Consider the following 17,926-nt stretch of genomic DNA (forward strand, 5'->3'; position numbering starts at 1 on the left):
TTATGACGTCGAGACTCATCTTTTACCAAAATCATGCCAAAATTAAAACCCAAAGACAATGTGTATATTCTCGAAAAATATACGGTACCAGGGCTAAAATTCCTCCAGTCCAAATAGGACCATCCCGTCACCATTTAGTTTTTAAACAAACTTCTTCATCATTCATTTTTTATACTACTAGGACTATAACGATTGAATAGATTTGCATTTTTCTAACATAAAACAAAAGAACTGACGATCGACGATAGATACTAAGTCTTCATTCTAGAACCATAGGAACCATTTGCTGATTTAAAATAATATTTTCACACGTCTAAATGACATCATGATTAGTAAGGGCAATAACATCGTGACGATACAACGATTTTATTGTTTTTAATCATGACGTCAATTGATTAGATTTTTTTTTAAATCTTATTTTTCTTAACGACAGCATGGTTATCCTATAGTTGTAGAATAAAAACTTTTTATTATGTAAATATATTTCGTCGATCGTTATTGCATGCAACAGAAGTGCGCAACCAATCTGAACTAATAAATTCGCGCAAATATATTTAAAGTAGACACAAAAGAAAAAAAAACAAAATACTGTATAAATGATTTATTATTCTATATTATTGTTTACAGAAAACGACGTTATCACCATAGGGCTACTTTAATAGTACCTAACATGTTATTATAGCATTATCACTATATGTAATTTATCAATAAACAAGTAAAAAGCAATTATTGTTTAATTTTATCTATTCCATGAATAATAAAAAACATTTTTTTAAATATACAATTTTCGAATATAACTATACTGGGCTGAAAAAAAATCGTAATATAAATTCGATTCCATACGTTATATTTATGCTAATCAAATAACGTAATGTGTTACGTGCATGGAATGTTGTTGAGAAGAATTACGGCTAGTATAGCCATGACAGAATATAAAAACAATAAACTAGATGTCATATTGCAATGTAATACAATAGCAATTCCATAGCATTGGAAAAAAACCATTGTTCCATCATGGACCTACCTAATTTATAGGTGCATGATAACGAATTCTACAATTTATTTGAGCAGCCAACAATTATTTTATTTGGATAACATTATTTTAAAAATTGGCTTGCTTTAGAACTCCAATAGGCAGAAAAACGGCAAATTATACGGTAATAATGGATTGCAATATTAAAAATAAATATTTAAAACTATATTGTATATTCAATAGACGAAAACCTTCAAACGATATTAAAATTAGAATATTTAAACAGTCACCAATAACTATATATTCTTGTGTAAATAATGAACAAATATGGGAAATAGCAATATCAAGCAAATAATAATTATGTTAATTATATACAGAAAGTCCAAAGATTACCTTTGTACAAGTTTCTATTCAATCATAAATATATCACTAAAAATTACAAATTATTTTTCAAAACAAAACATGAATCATTTAAATAAACAATATTGGTTATTCCATGTTTACGAAGGTAATAACTTAAGAGATTAAATTGCTTGCGTTGCGTAGTAGTAGAAATGTTTTCAATTAAAACAAATATTCCAGTTCAGCTCAGAGGGGAAAGACAGATAATACTTAATATATAACAATAAAATAAAATTGTGGAAATGTAGCTTACAAATCCAAGGCTCTATTTACTACGTTGGCACCAATATTTCTCTACTTTAACTATTTAAATATTGGGCAATAAACATTATTTTAGGCCTAATAGTAGTCATTTTTTAAATCATAAATTTCTCTTAAAGAGTGAAAGCCAAGAATTGCTACATATTTGTCCAAAGTGTTTTCCCCTCTGAGCCAGCCAGCTGATTCAAATGATTCCATCCCTTGACTCCAAACGTGATTCTTCATTATTAACCAAATACAGCTCCGCAATTTGGGCATCTCCTCTGCCTCATTGCTAAACAGCACAGAATTCCTAGCGGGAAAAATAAAATGGCACAGAGCACACCAAGGACGGTAAAATCATCTTCGAGAACACCAACTCGACAGGCAGGGCACCCACCTACAACAACCACATTTGTGGTGTGCGTGACTGTGACTGGTTGGCCATATGCCTGTTGAGGGGGATAGCCTGGTTGTGGTGGCGCTGGCTGATAACCTGGTGGTGCCCCTGATTGGTAGCCTAGAAAATAAAAATGTTAATTTATAACCAATTTAATTAATATATACTGTAATTAGAACTGAAATTAGAATAAATGGTCAATGCATTAAATTATACTACATATTTATATATATTTAAATTAAAATGCATTATAAATACAAATACCAACAAGGCAACGACTATAACTGACCTACTGTACACAATGCTTTAAAAGAATTTTTCAAAACTGCAGGTAGGTAGATAAATTAATTTGATACACTGATGATGATGATGATTATGATCCAATAAAAAAGGTTGATTTAATCTTTTATTTGGAGTAAGTCTTATTCATATTCAGTAAAAGCATTATTCATGGCTGTATTTTACATTGTTTGAAAATCCCCTTGGTTTTATTTCTCACACATTGATTAGTTTATTGATTTGTGTAATACAGTACAGTCATTTTATTATATCACAATTAGATATAGTATGCTGGTAGACTCTATGTTAGCACTCCATGCCTCAAGTCATTATGATTCATAGTTGATAAATATTTTCAAGGCTTTTGATGTTGTTGTTTAATATACTCAAGTATAAAGTGGCGGCCATATAAAAAAAATGTTAATAAGCAAATTTTCTTATAAATTTGAATTTCATCACTTATATTACAATAAATTTTGTATAGATCATCATCATCTTGACAATAAGATCAGAACAATATATAAAGAGCTATTTAAATGAAAAAATGTATTTTTACTGGACTAAAACGTAAATTGGTATGATAAAGATAAATTGCCAAGCTGCATAATTAGTGTAAGCATAATTTACTACATAATACAGAATACAATGTGAATGTACTGTTAGAACATACAATAGCCACAATAATGACAGTCCTTACTTGTATATCCAGGTGGTGGCATACCATAGCCTTGTGGTGCACCATTGGCCATTTTTGGTGGCATCATCCCTTGGCCATTATAAGCTGGGGGCTTCTCTTCAGGTGGAGGTTGTTGAGGTGCTGACATGTTTTATTATATTGTAGCTTAGTGGAGTTGTTGTATCCCGGTTCTCTGGAATGTAGTGTTTACCTTTATTATTAATAATAGAAATTATGATACATTTATATTATATAGTATTAATTGCTAAAATTCTCTGTTCTGTTTGTACAGTTTTATATAGTTAGTATACATATAAGATTCCTAAAAAATTAAGTATATAGACTGACAGCACCGAACTGTCTTTTTTAGCTCATCTGGTGTAGCCTAGTAAAACTACACATAGCCTAGGCTCAATACCAAGTACGGTAATAAACCAAGTCAAATGTTCTATTTTTTATATTTATTTATTCATTTAGCATCCATTCAACAATACATTTAAAATACATAAAAAAGAAAAAATACAAACAATTGGAATATTAAAATTAATAAAACCAAAGTGAATGGATGCAAGGACGACCCATAAAATCGACATGTCAATTTATTTCCAATTATTATATTGTGTGAAACAATAAACTTGAACTTGAAATTTTTTTCAACAAATTTGTTTTTACCGGACCAGTCAATAATAATAATTATAATATAGACATAATCATAGAAATAGTATTAGGCCTAGTAGTAGTAGGCTTACCACAGACAGTAGCTTACGCCTAGTTCTGTCAGTGACAGTGAGTGTTTGTCAATATCAGACCAGCTGTACACTATGATGTGTATGCATAGAGATATTATAGTGGACTATAATATCTTATGGTGTATGTTACTGTTTACTTGATGATTTATTTAATTAAGTTTTCTAAATAACAATTAATAAATAGTCTACTGGTAGGCATAGGCCTATATGACCTAAAAAATGATATGATCCTTTAGCCTAATGCTAATATCTGTTTATTCACCCATCATCATGACTTACTCTATACAGTACTACTAGACCTAGCCCCTACCACCTCCTAGGCCTAGCACTGTTACTATCAAAGAAGGTAGGGCCTACCTAGGCCTAGCTGCTAATCTCCGAGCACCAAACAACCAAGCCTAGCTAGCAGCCTAGTACGCTAGGCCTGGCCCTCTAGTAAGTAGCCTAGTAGTAGGCTAGAGGCCTAATAATAACCTAAGCCTAGGCCTAGTACTAGAGGGAGAAATACATAAATAAGTACAAAAAAACTAACGATAATGTTTACCTTATTTGTTTGTTGAATAACACAACATAAAGGCACTATTAAGTGTCCGATATATATTAATTATATAGCAAATGTCAGTATATCACAACAATATGCTGAACAAACAGTACAGAATTTTATTTCTCGTCATAAACAATCATGTGAAAAACATTCTATTTCGATAGGGTCACATGATGAGGATCAGAAAAGGAACAATTCTGAAATTAAAGAGGGCGGTATTTAAAACTATTTCGGTCGTCATCCAATGAACTTTATAACACATTTTATTTTTTTTATTTATTTATTCACAATCATATAAGTGAACCATGACTTGTAAAATAATAATAATTATTTTACAACTCCCTGGGTGAACTATAACCAGTTTAAAAAAAATAAAATCATCAAACGTATACAACCAGTATTTAAAACATGGATAGCAAACAAACAGTAGGCCTACTCGATTTAAAAAAAAATATTTAGATAAGTAAATTTAAAAAATGGTTATTTAGTAAATATCTTATAATAAAGCTCATTATTGACCGAAGTTGGACTCAAATGAGAGGAGAAAATGGATTGGGACGGGTTGGAGGGGAAATGGGGTATAGCGACTCGGCGAGCAGGATATGATTTTTAAAAAATGACGAAAATATTTCCGAAAAACCAATTTACACCTCTATCCCACTGAATCATGATGATCGTGATGAATTTTAACAATCACCCTATCAGCCACTGAAATGTTATCCGGTAGTATCCACCACCACTCAGAGCGTAAGGCCTACTCTATGGCTATGCGGTTTTACATCACCACTCATATAGGGCGACTCTAATTGAATGATTTATAATAGGCAATTCACCTATATACTACTACCGCCTATTACATAAACATTCTACGTAATCAAACAAGTTGGCGATTGTAGTCTAAATGTCATCGGACGATCACAGTTAAAAGGCTGATGAACGTTAATAAGTTATTTATTAAATTGTGAAAGGATGACACGGTCTTAATTGTTCTCGACAGCGAGATTACACACCCGGTACAAGGTCCAATCACGGGTTTACATTACGTAGCAACATTATTACTGTATATTGAATACAAAAATTGGATCTAAAATTTTGTGACGATAAACCAACTTATTGTATCCCAGACTAAGTCATTTTTTATATCATTTTTGGGCTAATATTTTGAACAGTCGTTATGGCAGACCCTACAGGAAACACACAGCCGCCACCGTACTCACCACCCGAAGCAGGATGGACAAAATCAGGTAAGAAGACAATTCAATTTCTTTCTTGATTGCCATCATTTCAGAGAGAAGATGGCGCGTTGATTAATTACTCATCAGGCAGAGAGACTGGGGTTTCGAGGCCCGTGGCAGATTTGCTTTTAAAATCGCTTCAAGTATTGGACATGATGGTGTTGCAAATTGTCGTATAAAAGTGCCAATTGGTGCCTATAATTTCATTAAGACTTTAAACAAGATGATGATATCTAAAATTCCCAGTAACATAAATATCTTTATTCATCTCACAAACAAACAAAAAACAAGCAAGGAGTAAAACATATTTTTTTACCGATGAAAGGGACCTCCAAGAAACCCCAAGGGGCTTGTGATAGGAGAGGCCCACTAAAAACTAGTTACATTAATTAAGATACCGTAAAAAGAATAAATAAATAAATAGACGAAAAGACCATTAATTAAAACAGGGGACGCGCATTGTTAGGGAATACCATTGTCAGTGGGTGATCGAGAAAAGAGTGTGTTGTTGGATGTATGACTATTTTATGTCTTAGCCAAATTCATTAATGGTAATACAATAACAATAGTTAAACAATAACAGTTGAAATAACCGAAAAGCTAACAAAATAAAATGCAACAATAAAGAACAAATAAATAACCATTATTAGGATCAAGCCCTTTGTCGAAATCAATACAGTAATAAGTCGATAAAAAATGTTTATAATACCAGTCTGAGCAGTGCTGAATAAAACGTAATTGTTATACAGTAGGCCTATTAGGTATAGTAATCATATACATAAATATAATTAATGGATTGAAACGGCATTCGAAACGGTTTCGATGGGTTCTATCCACCGTTAGATTTATTTTCCAGAATGCTTGGTCAATTCGCCTCTTTGCTCAGATTACATACAGTTCATTACAGTATATCGACATATTGAGAAACAATGCTAATTTTAATTGATCGAAACCACATAAAAGTCTAATAATTATTTTATTTTATGAAAGTTTGTAATTAAGTTCTACTCTACCAAACACAAATGAATACGGGTCCAGGCTTTATCGAATAAATACCAGTCTATCCATGGATAAAAGAAGTACTATATTTTGTTCATGGTCTATCTGAACATTAGGTCTCATGTTAATGTCGACATAGAGATCATGAATTTTAATAGGCCAAAGGGGAAGTAATAACCGAAGGGAAATCATAATCAATATCCGTCATCCAAAATACAAACATCGTTACATGATTAATTTAACAATATGAATTAACCTTTGCTCAATATGAATATGATGGAGAGTGATGGTGCAATGGTAATATCGGACTAGCATGTGATAGGCATGGGTTCGAGGTACCATACTAATTGCATCCTTAGGCAAGATGCTTTACTCTCATTGCCTCGTCCTTCGGATGGGATGTAAAGCCGTTGGTCCCGTGTTTTTTTTCTTTTTTGTATTCTTATTTAATGTTATATGTTGGGGTGGGTCAAACTTAAAGTCTTCCTGACTTATATGACCCCCCACATGATTACTTCATTGTATTTATTATCCTGTATGTTATTGTGTATTGTGGAAATAAATTTAATTGAATTTGTATTTTATAGCTACTGGTGATCCAGTGTATCCACCACAGCCGACAGGATACCCTGCGCAGCCGGTTGGATATTCTCCATACCCTCCACAAGCAAACCAGCCGATGGCAGCCTATCCACCACCAAACACCAGAACAACTGTCTACTCATCTGGTCCTTCAGGAGCAGTACACCAAACCGTCACTGTACAACAAGGCGCTACCACAAGTCAAGTGGTAGTCGTTGGTACGACTTGTCCACGGTGTCACATCGGCATTCTACAGGAGTCGTTTACCCCACTTGGCATCTGTTGTGCTATTTTCTTTTTCCCTCTCGGTTTGCTGTGTTGTTTAATGATGAGGAATAGGCACTGTCCATCTTGTGGTGCTATATACCAGTAAAGCACCACCACCACAAGCCAAATCATCGGAAGAAAACCGAAATTTTGTCATCACGTATAAATAAAGAAAACAAAGCAGCTTAAAAATAAACCAAACACCAATTTGTTTAGCATCTAAAAAAGCAATTAATAATTGAAAAGAACGAGTGTATTTTATGTAAGAATTTACAAATAATGATTACGGTATCAGAAAAAGTAGCTGTTCAAATAGACTTATGAGGCATTAGTTAACTGTGTATGTGGAGGACTTTGTTCCTACCCTGTCTGCATCGTAGTACAGAATCAATGCAAATCATTATGCTCATCTATAATATATTATGATGCTCAATCAACTTATGAATTTTAATATTAGTTTAAATTGTTTGTAAATGTAACTATTTTGGAATAAAGTTTATGTACGTCTCTGAACCAGATTGTCGATACCCTGTACTGCCATACTTTATTGTCAGTCTTATTTAAAACCGGCCCCGCAAAAAGCAAAAATAGTCATCCTCAATGAATGCCAGGTGAGTGTAAGCCATCCAAAAGTCACGTGAGTCTCTCGAATGCTTGAGTTGGCCACCTCCGCACTCTCAAGTGTCTGAAAATGAGTCTCGAAAATGAATCGCCCCAAAACAAACGGTCATGCTTAGTTAGCCGGTTAAGTTGGTTATCTACTCTCTTGCAGCACTGTTGCGGCTTGGTTCCCACTAGGACGCAACGCAACGCAAGCGTGTTGACCACTCACAAGCGACAGTTCGAATAATCTATTGCTTGCAATTGGTCAACTCACTTACGTTGCGTTACATCCTTGTGTTGCGTCTCTAGTGGCAACGTGAGAAAATTCCCTTCCAATAATTGTGTTTGCCCCGCCTGCGTGAAATCAAATCTGCGATGTTTCCAGCACTATTGCGTCGTCGGTTCCCACTTGCGATTACGCACTTTGCGTCGATACGTCGCTGCGTTGCGTTCTAGTGGGAACCACGCTTTAAGCTTGGTTCCTACTAGCGACGCAACGCAAAGACGTAAACAACGTAAGTGATTTGACCAATCACAAGCGATGGATTATTCGAACAGTGGCTTGTCATTGGTCAACTCGTTTAGTCGTCTAGTGGGAACCACGCTTACCGCACGATCACGCAATACAGAACTTTGCATCAATACGTCGCTGCGATGCGTCCTAGTGGGAACCACGATTAAAGTGTGTGTGACGTCTCAGTGCTGAATCGGAGTGTCAGACGGTAGTCTGTTGACGTCATCTTACATATCCAGCTAAACTCGAGTTCATCGATATATTGAAGTTTCTGGACGGTACAGAATTATTCTTAGTTTCATTGTGACCCACTATCTTTACGATAGTGGACGCGGTAGAATAAGGCCAGAGGAGCGAGATGTTTTCCCCCAACCCCTATTATGTCGGGTGGGTGTAAAATCGCTCAACGTAACCCTTCCAACCCCGTCCCTAAATGTATTTTTTGTAGTGAAACTTACGCAACACAAAGACGTAACGCAAGCGAGGTGACCATTGGCAAGCGACAATTCGAATAACCCATTGCATGTGATTGGTCAAATCCACTTACGTTGCGCTTACGACGTCCTGATTGCATTGCATTCCCAAGCTTTTATTTATCACTGATGCTGATAAAAGTACTGAAAACAGTTTTTGTCGTATTTTCTCCACGTTTGTTTTAGGCCTACAGGAAAATGTCCTTAATACTAAAATATGAGTCCACTGTAAATCAGTAAAGAAAAAATAGTAAAGAAATGACACCAGAGACTTTATCTGTTAAGGAAGCTGAACCATTTTAATGTCGATAAAGTAATTCTTAGGGTTTTTTATAATTCCTTTATTGAGAACGTTTTAACTTTTTCCTTTATATGCTGGTTTTTTAGTCTTAAGGTTCAAAGAGAGAAACTGTACTTAAGTTCTAAATTAATAGATTTTCAACTTCGTAGCTTATCTTATTTCTGTGACATGCAAACTCTAGAAAAAAGTAGAGCTATTCTAAAAAATATTAACCATGCCTTGTTCAGTGATTTCGAGCTCATGGGCGTCGGTTTCGATGCCCGGCATGTAGAACAAACCGGAAGGGAATTCGTTTTTGCCAGTGGCCATCATAAATTCTTTAACTTTGACTCTTGTTATATTGTACTGTGTATTGTGATATTTTGTATATTTTGTAAGATCATTTTAATCCAAACCTTTTTATTTGAATTGCCCTGTGTGGGATGATTAAAGAATTTTGAATTGATTGAATTGATTTAAAATAGTTAGTATAACTATATTTTATCCATGCTGACAGGAGACTGCATGTAACCTGATAAAACCTCAAAGAGAGGGCGCACATCACTTTCGCGAGATTGGACACTAAACTGTTAATTACAACCACGCATTACGTATATCGCAAATGATTATTGAATATCAATAGCAGCAATTCGTTCTACCAGATAGAAAATATCACTGTAGTAATAATACAAACAAATCAAAAAGAAGTAGAAATTATATCGTGGCCTGACGAATTAAAAGGATTTATTGTGTTTTCTCTCATCGTACGGAAACTAAAACGGAGTATCATAAAAATGACAAATCAGTCGGCGGCACAACAGGCGTCTTATCCATTACTTGAAGCCGGTTTGGCGAACTCAGGTAAGAAATAAATTTACAATTTCCTTGGGGAATGCTAAAAATAAAAGATGGTCATTATTTCTTTGTAACGTGGGTGAGTTATTAGTGTGGAAATGCAACTCAAATATTGATAAAAATAATATAGTTAAAATACATCAACACTCCGTATATTATTCAACAATCATCCAAAAATATAGTTTTTATATTTTGTATCATATACAAAGTATATACTAAAATATTCTTCACCGATACCTAAATTGGCTCATTAAAAAAAACAGTTTGAGCTAATATCTGTTGCCTCTATAATCTACTGTGCTGATCACACGTAGGGGTACGGTATGTAGTAGGCCTAGGCGCTTAAAACATTAGTAAATTATTTTGTAGTATACAAGTATATATAAAATGCATGCAAGTTGTTCCCAATATTTTTCACCGATACCTAAATTGGCTCATTAAAAAAAAAGAAGATTGAGCTATAGGACTACTCTTTTTTCTCTACAATCTACTCATCAACTGATAACACGTCGTAGAAGTACGGTAGTACTAGTAGGCATGTAGGCGCTTAAACATTTAGTAAATCATTAACATTATAAATGTTGCAATAAATAGGTCTAACTGGTATACATGAATTTATTAATATTTTAGGATGATAAAATGTACGCATCAATATTCATGACCGATACAGTATCTAAATTGGCTAATTTAAAAAAAAATAAAAAAAACGTTTTACGCGAGCTAGCTACAAGGAGCTTAATTTTTCCAGTTTCTTATAAGATATTTTTATCACCGTCACTATTGACGACGACGTGGAGTAGGAGGCGTTTAAACCTTTTAGTTAAATCATTTTTTAATATCATAAATATCGCAATAAATCTGATACATGAATTTATTCATATTTTTCTACGCACAGAGATGAAATGTATTTTCATATTTCTATTTGTACTTTCGATACAAAAATGTAAGACTTGTGTATGCGTTAAGTGACGATTAATGCCAACCATTTAACAGTCTCTTAAGTGGACACTTCTAATTAGACTTGACATGTATAACTATTTATAATTACATATATATGTACTACTGTAAAATGAAATTGTAATAATAATAATATATTTTTAAGCAAAATGTTTCGGTGTTTGTCGTCGGTTTGTCTTTCTGTAATTAAGATTATTTTGTAGAAAAATCCAAATACTAAAAATAGTTATTATCACTGACAGAAGATAATTGATTTTTTTTTAAATCACTGTTCGTAATATTGTAACCATTAAAATCGTAGGCTTATTGTCATTATAAGACAAACATCGAAAATGAGTTTTAATTGAAAATTATTCAATAAAGATTATTTTGTAGAAAAATCCAAATACTAAAAATAGTTAGTCCTATTATCATTGACAAAAGATAATTGATTTTTTTTTAATCATTCGTATTATTGTAAACATTAATATCGTAGGCTTATTGATAATTATAAGATAAACATCGAAAATGAGAATATAGTTTAATTGAATATTGTTATTCAAACATATTTAGCCTGATGGTCTGTATGTCTGTCTGTCTCTCATTTGACATGTTATTAACACATTGTCATACTCTGCGATCGCAAATCTGAAGTCGTCAAGGATATTAAGCAGAATTCTCCAGGCTATCAGCAGATAGCTGTATAATCTCAATAAGTCAAATTTGCATTTTCTGAGAAGATTACAATTCATGACTATGATTGGATTATCAATAATAATTGCTAAAAATTACATAAAATAATTGTTATGGTAATCAAGCTATTTCATGATACGATACTTATATTTAACGGTAATTGGTTGTTTGTATGTTTTTCGTTTTGATCATTTATATCGCTTTACAAAGAACGATTTCAAACCAAACTTCCAACATAATATCAGTCAATCTAAACTTTACCAACCAAATCAGTTAACCACATCCAGCCAACCGATTGGGTAACCGATTCATGCAAACAACCAATCAACTGCCTAGAAAGCAAAACAATTAACTAACCATTTACTAACCAACCGAGTGACCAATTACTAACCTACAAGCGAGAAACCAGTTAAATCTGAAACATCCAGATAGTCTGATGACTTTCCCGCCTCGGCTGCTTTGCTTATATCTCGGATTGCTTTCCTCCAGTCCTGTATGTTTTCTGCTATTCTCCGAATCGTTTCTATATCTTTTATGCTATTGATCCTAGGGGGGAGTGCAGCTGATGATTGTTTATGAAGGGTGATCAGGTCGTTCGATAGAGTTACATCAGTAAAACTAGATAAACTAAATCGCAAACCGTATTAACCACCATTGGAGGTTCCTAACCAGGGAGTTGTAATTACTATTACAACTCCCTGGTATAACATAGTCGGTTTAGCCATACCATGGTTTAGCCACGGAGAAAGGTAATAAGCATACTTTATTTCCATGGTATAGCCGCTACATTTCGTTTAACCGTTTCAGCAACGGTAAAACAACAACAATGTGAATCTCGTGAATTACAGCGAGAATAGTTCAAAACGAACTAGTTGTAGAATACTGTATATTATAATAATTTATTTGAAGTTTGCTCTGGCCAGAAGAGTCGTTGTTTATCGTTCCATGGAGAGTTACAATAATAACAGCCATATATACGATCGAATACGTATTATTGATGATCAGGCAATCATATTTTGGTAGATAGTGCGCAAGGACCGAAATTTGTGTGGGTATTCATACGATAAACAAAGAAACAAAGTATAATAATAAAGATTAATAAATAAAACGAGCATAAAAGCCGAGTATGTAAACTTGTTATGGCAAAAGCGTACTGAAAAAGATGCATAATAGGCTAACATGCAATGCTTGCTGCATACTTAAAGCTCTGTCTACACTATCAAAGTGTATGTGACAAAAAAGTGTGATGTGCCCAAATATTGTAGCGATATGCCCAATTATGTGATATGACATCCTCGTGTCCATATATGGACACATCACATTTTTTTTGTCACACAAAATGTGATAGTATAGACAGAGCTTAAAAGGCACGTACGTGTTCGTACGTAGGGCAAATCTATTGCGAGATAAATTATCGGGAATTGTAATTTGAAAATTATGCGACTAACGATTAAAAGTGAAAACAAATTTGATTAAAGGTGTGTGAAATTATAATAGTCTCAAATGAACGTAAAAGGTTATATGTGAAACGGTTTTGAAATAAATGTGAAAATTAATATATAGCAATCGCGATTTATTTCTATTGCTTGACAGCTTCGATGAACAGCTCATTAGGTATCAGTGCTACGTCATCATTCGATGCTCCTCAGGGGTAGTGCACTGAAATGCAATAGTATATATCAATTTATAACGCGATCTTTTGCAATAAGTTAATCAAGCAATATTTGGTATGTGCTTAAAGCTCTGTCTACACTATAAAACTAGTTAGACAAAAATATATGTGCCCATATATGGACATGAAGATATCATATCACTACCATATTTGGGCATCACTACCATATTTGAGCACATCACTGCACACTTTTTGTGTGTTTTAGTCGCGTGTAAACGCGACTCTACAGCTCACTATGTCGGTCGGTTGGTAAACACTAACTCAAATTTGAGCATGCGACAGCAGCCATATTGTATAATATGGCCTTGTTTTTTAGTTTGATAGTGTAGACAGAGTTTTACATCGTACTTTTTATAAAGGTACGAAGAGACACTGTGCGCAGTGCCACTTATGGAATCGCTCAGAATGCCATTCTTTATTCGGTATACTCAGCTTTGAAAAAAAAATGTAAATGCACAACGCTGAAATATTGAGGCAGGCAGCATACATTTACCAAAGTGACGTTAATCACCGTAAACTGTTCCATATTCTGTGAACTCATCGCACATTGCTGTTGTTGACTAAATCAAATAGTAAATATCTAGTTTTGAACGAATTTAAATTTAAACTTCTTTTTCGTTTTTGATTTACAGATCCGTCATATCCTCCGCTGTGGCAGCAATCACATCAGACGGGCTATTACCCGCCCCAGACGAACCAACAGATTTGCCAACCACCGATTTACCAACCAAACACTGGTCAATACCTGGCAAACCAGCCTGTGTACCCACCACCACCACACACCGGTGGTCAGTACCACACTGACCAATTCCAGCAGATTGCTCCATATTCATCATCTGGCCTTCTTCAAGCAAATCAACCGATGAATATGGCAACAAAAACTGCTGTAGTAGCTTACACGCATGGTCCGCCAGGTTCGGATCAACATACAATCAAAATGCAAAAGCAGCAGAACGAGTGGGTAGCCCTGGACAGCGTCTGTCCAACTTGTAGAACTGACTTAAAAGTGTCATATTCGGTTCTTGGAATTTGCTGTGCGGTTTTCTTTTTTCCTATGGGGTTGATATGTTGCCTCATGATGTCGAAACAGAGGTGTCCCTCGTGTGGAGCTATTTATAAGTAAAGACTCAAATCATGCTTCATTCTGGCGCACGTGTCACTAGCTGCTACATTATTAAAACAATTAGGCTTTGTGTAAAAACATTGGAAATACTCCTCGATGTGCTATCATCATGTACGAATTGTGCTATACCAATGCGACGACTTTATAACAAAAATGTCAGGAATAACTAAGGGAGAAGAAAGGGAGAAACAAGACAGTCACATTGAAACAGTGACGTTCTGAATTGAACAAATGCATTATTTAATGTTGTTTGTTGTAACCAGTTGCGTAACAGCTATGATGAGCGCTCACTGGCTAAACCCAGGGCCCCAGAGTTTATGGGGAGCCCCTGAGCAGTGCCAAGAGGAAAAATCAGGCATTCAAATATGTCGAAAAAGCTCAAAACGCCCGAGGTCTACAGCATTGGAGGGCCACAAAGGGTTCCTACACCAGGGGCCTCAGGCATCTGCGTTACGCCACTGGATGGAACAACAATAAACGAATACGAACGACATTATTTTACTGAGCTATTACGAAAAAACTCTTATCACCCAACTGATAATCATTATGCAACATGATATCTCAAGATATGAAAGTAATAATAATAGTAATAACGGTACATTCTAAACATTATAATCTGTATTCTGTATACTTCTTTCACGTAAAGAATATATTATTATCGATTTTAACACTTGGAAATACAACATTTAGTACACCTTGTATCCGTCACAAAATAACATAAATCGATCATGAATATTTGTTACAGTTATTGTGTCTACTGCTATTAGGCCTAAGGTGAGTATAACAATGGTGTAGGTGATCAATGCTTGCTGTATGTTGCTGTCACTGAAAATACTAAATGTAATAGCCCGCACCCTTGCGGGGTGTGTTATTTTTTCTCCTATGATGTTAAGGCAGAAGTCATGAATAATTCATGACTCACATTATAACATTAAGGGGTCGCTATATATTTGTTTATTCATAGAAAATAATGAGGGTCGTGAATTATTCATATTCTGCCTTAACCTAATAGGAAAAAATAATGCATCCGGGGTACATACTTTCTGTGTTTATTGTGGTTATTATATGCAAATTTAAGCCAATAATCAAATATACGGGATATACAATGGTTCTGAGTGAAAGAATAAGAGGACTTCCACGGCCGTCCGTCGACTTAAAAACGTTCTTGCTGTGTGTCGTACGACGATGTGTATATAGCTAGCCTAAAGCTCTGTCTACATTATCAAACTGTATGTGACAAAAAAATGTGATGTGCCCATAATATGGACATGATTATTTTATATCACTACCATATTTGGGCACATCACACTTTTTTTGTCAAACTAGTTTGATAGTGTAGACAGAGCTTTGGGTTTGGAATTTCTGCGAACAAAATTAAATTGTTTTTATACGTCAATTTTAACGGACTTTGTTTTTATTTGTTTTTATTTAGTCGTTCAAAATAAAATCATCATCAGTACGCTGAACCCGCAGTCGTGGGTTTGGGATTTTAGACTGCTGGTCGCTAACCTTTCACAAATCCACTGCAGATACACAACAGTACGGGAATCGCTCTTAGCAATCGCCTACTCTCCATTATAGATAACTGGCGTAGGCTGTTGTACAGTCCATTTTGTCATTGGTAAATAAATTAATTGAATTGAAATATGCCTGGCATAAGCTACGGTATTATTGTAACATAATGTCATTGATTTCCTTTTTTTGCACTATAATTCCGGTGGTCTTTGTTGTCATCGTAATGTATGTATATTCCATTATTTCTAATCACCAGCATTATTGTATACAGAGCGACACAAATTAGTATTTAATAATAATATACGGTAGGCCTATATAATGCTGCAATACACAATAAACTTTCTACAAAAATCTAATTGAAAATGTTAGGCACATCAGTAACGGCGTAATACGCATGAGACGTACACACCAAACACACCCCCCCCCCCCCCCCCCCTTTCCCTTCTTTGGGACACCCCTTGTCGGGGAAATTTTCCTGTGAAACGAGCGAGAGCGATATATTTAAAACTATAGGGGACACCTCTTTTTCAAGAGACATTTTTTGTCACGTGGGTGTCCCGTTAATAGGGGTTACTACATTTAATTGTGTTTCTCTGTTATGGACGTTTTTTTAAAATGAAATTCTATTATACCAGCATGGTCAGATGCTAAAACTCCAGTTAAACGCTGCTTTAACCATTTGACTCAGTACTGAAAAATATTCCTATACAAGAATCAAGGGTCGCTACATAAAAACATTAACATAATGGTTATGTATAACACGATTTGTTCAAGAAGACTATGTGCATAATACTCAGTACTATAAGCAGCCAACAAGAAACTGATTCTACGATCGTTATATATAGGCCTACAGTTTAAAAACGTTGTTAGATACAACTCTCCCAACACATTAACATAATTTTGTTAGATATATCGAAACAATCTACATAAGACTTATATAATATAAGTACAATGCTTCAACGATAGGCAAGTAAGCAAAGTCACTACAACAGAAATAGATGCACAAAAATCTACAACTCTCCCAACACATTAACATAATTTTGTTAGATATATCGAAACAATCTACATAAGACTTATATAATATAAGTACAATGCTTCAACGATAGGCAAGTAAGCAAAGTCACTACAACAGAAATAGATGCACAAAAATCTACAACAGTATCGCATCACATTATTTCATTGTATGGATACGTTTCGTGACAGTGATAAGAGAAACATAGATCAATGGTTTACAACAAGACAAATTGATGGATTGGACAACGACACGAACTAGACAAGCACTGTAGCTAACATGACATTTATTTCAAATCCTAATCAACCGGATGTGACGTAGATATTCCTCTTTGGTACAGAGATAGAAAGTAATTATTCTGAAGGCTTAATATCTTTCGTCTTGAATCTATATAAGACCTCGGTACATGGTGTGTAAATATTATAGTATTATACTTGAATTTAAACGCGCATAAGGCCCTCTATGACGGACAGGCAAAAAGCAGGATTTAATGAATGAATAGACCTACAATTTAAAAATGTATAGGCTACACATGAAGGTATACTTCCATGGGCTACATTTATCACAAATAACGCAGATTTAAAACAAAATTGTAGATTAGCGGAATAATATAAAGAACACAATTTAAAAGGCTATATTTAATTGATCATTTCAACTGATTAGTTAAACGTTCTTGTGATGTCAATTGTCGGCCGGGAATGTACTCGTTAGCTGCAGAATTGGAAAGACAATTAACACATTCAACATTAGTATAGTACACTACTTTAAATAGAGACCACATTTTATAATCAAAATTAGATATTTTGTTAAAGGAAGGAGGCATAACCAAAGATGGTATAGCGGCGCTATATTATCTTTGGCAGTCTTTGTAGAGAGCGCGTATTAATTTATCCACACGCGCTTT

The 17,926-nt window shown here is 34.5% G+C and overlaps 3 protein-coding genes across 4 annotated transcripts; 2 read left to right on the top strand and 1 right to left on the bottom strand.

Annotated features, from left to right (window-relative positions):
- Positions 1-586: 586 nt before the first annotated feature.
- LOC144839718 (membrane protein BRI3-like) lies at positions 587-4,406 on the bottom strand. 2 transcript variants are annotated; one of them, XM_078695184.1, is made up of 3 exons: positions 4,264-4,406; positions 2,992-3,163; positions 587-2,135 (listed from the first exon to the last, which is right to left on the bottom strand). In XM_078695184.1, the coding sequence occupies exons 2-3, from the start codon at positions 3,116-3,118 to the stop codon at positions 1,864-1,866; spliced, it is 399 nt and encodes a 132-aa protein (XP_078551310.1). In that variant the 5' UTR covers positions 3,119-3,163; positions 4,264-4,406; the 3' UTR covers positions 587-1,863. The 2 variants fall into 2 exon arrangements, with proteins under 2 accessions (XP_078551310.1, XP_078551308.1); XM_078695182.1 differs by having other exon boundaries at positions 2,992-3,181.
- Positions 4,407-5,145: 739 nt separating this feature from the next.
- On the top strand, positions 5,146-7,859 carry LOC144840554 (uncharacterized). The gene is made up of 2 exons (XM_078696403.1): positions 5,146-5,507; positions 7,085-7,859. The coding sequence occupies exons 1-2, from the start codon at positions 5,438-5,440 to the stop codon at positions 7,450-7,452; spliced, it is 438 nt and encodes a 145-aa protein (XP_078552529.1). The 5' UTR covers positions 5,146-5,437; the 3' UTR covers positions 7,453-7,859.
- Positions 7,860-10,009: 2,150 nt separating this feature from the next.
- LOC144841336 (uncharacterized) lies at positions 10,010-14,686 on the top strand. The gene is made up of 2 exons (XM_078697636.1): positions 10,010-10,077; positions 14,005-14,686. Exons 1-2 carry the CDS (start codon positions 10,011-10,013, stop codon positions 14,493-14,495), a joined length of 558 nt encoding a protein of 185 aa, XP_078553762.1. The 5' UTR covers position 10,010; the 3' UTR covers positions 14,496-14,686.
- The last annotated feature ends 3,240 nt before the right edge of the window (positions 14,687-17,926 follow it).

Source organism: Antedon bifida, chromosome 4 (genome assembly GCF_963402885.1).
Source record: "Antedon bifida chromosome 4, ecAntBifi1.1, whole genome shotgun sequence".
NCBI classification, from domain to species: Eukaryota; Metazoa; Echinodermata; class Crinoidea; order Comatulida; family Antedonidae; genus Antedon; species Antedon bifida.

Bases quoted from the DNA above. Each gene is read 5' to 3' on its own strand.
- LOC144839718 (XM_078695184.1), bottom strand. From the start codon at position 3,118: ATGTCAGCACCTCAACAACCTCCACCTGAAGAGAAGCCCCCAGCTTAT. The intron at 2,136-2,991 runs GTAAGGACTGTC...TTTATTTTCTAG, and splicing joins GCCACCACCTGGATATACAA to GCTACCAATCAGGGGCACCA.
- LOC144840554 (XM_078696403.1), top strand. From the start codon at position 5,438: ATGGCAGACCCTACAGGAAACACACAGCCGCCACCGTACTCACCACCC. The intron at 5,508-7,084 runs GTAAGAAGACAA...TGTATTTTATAG, and splicing joins AGCAGGATGGACAAAATCAG to CTACTGGTGATCCAGTGTAT.
- LOC144841336 (XM_078697636.1), top strand. From the start codon at position 10,011: ATGACAAATCAGTCGGCGGCACAACAGGCGTCTTATCCATTACTTGAA. The intron at 10,078-14,004 runs GTAAGAAATAAA...TTTGATTTACAG, and splicing joins AGCCGGTTTGGCGAACTCAG to ATCCGTCATATCCTCCGCTG.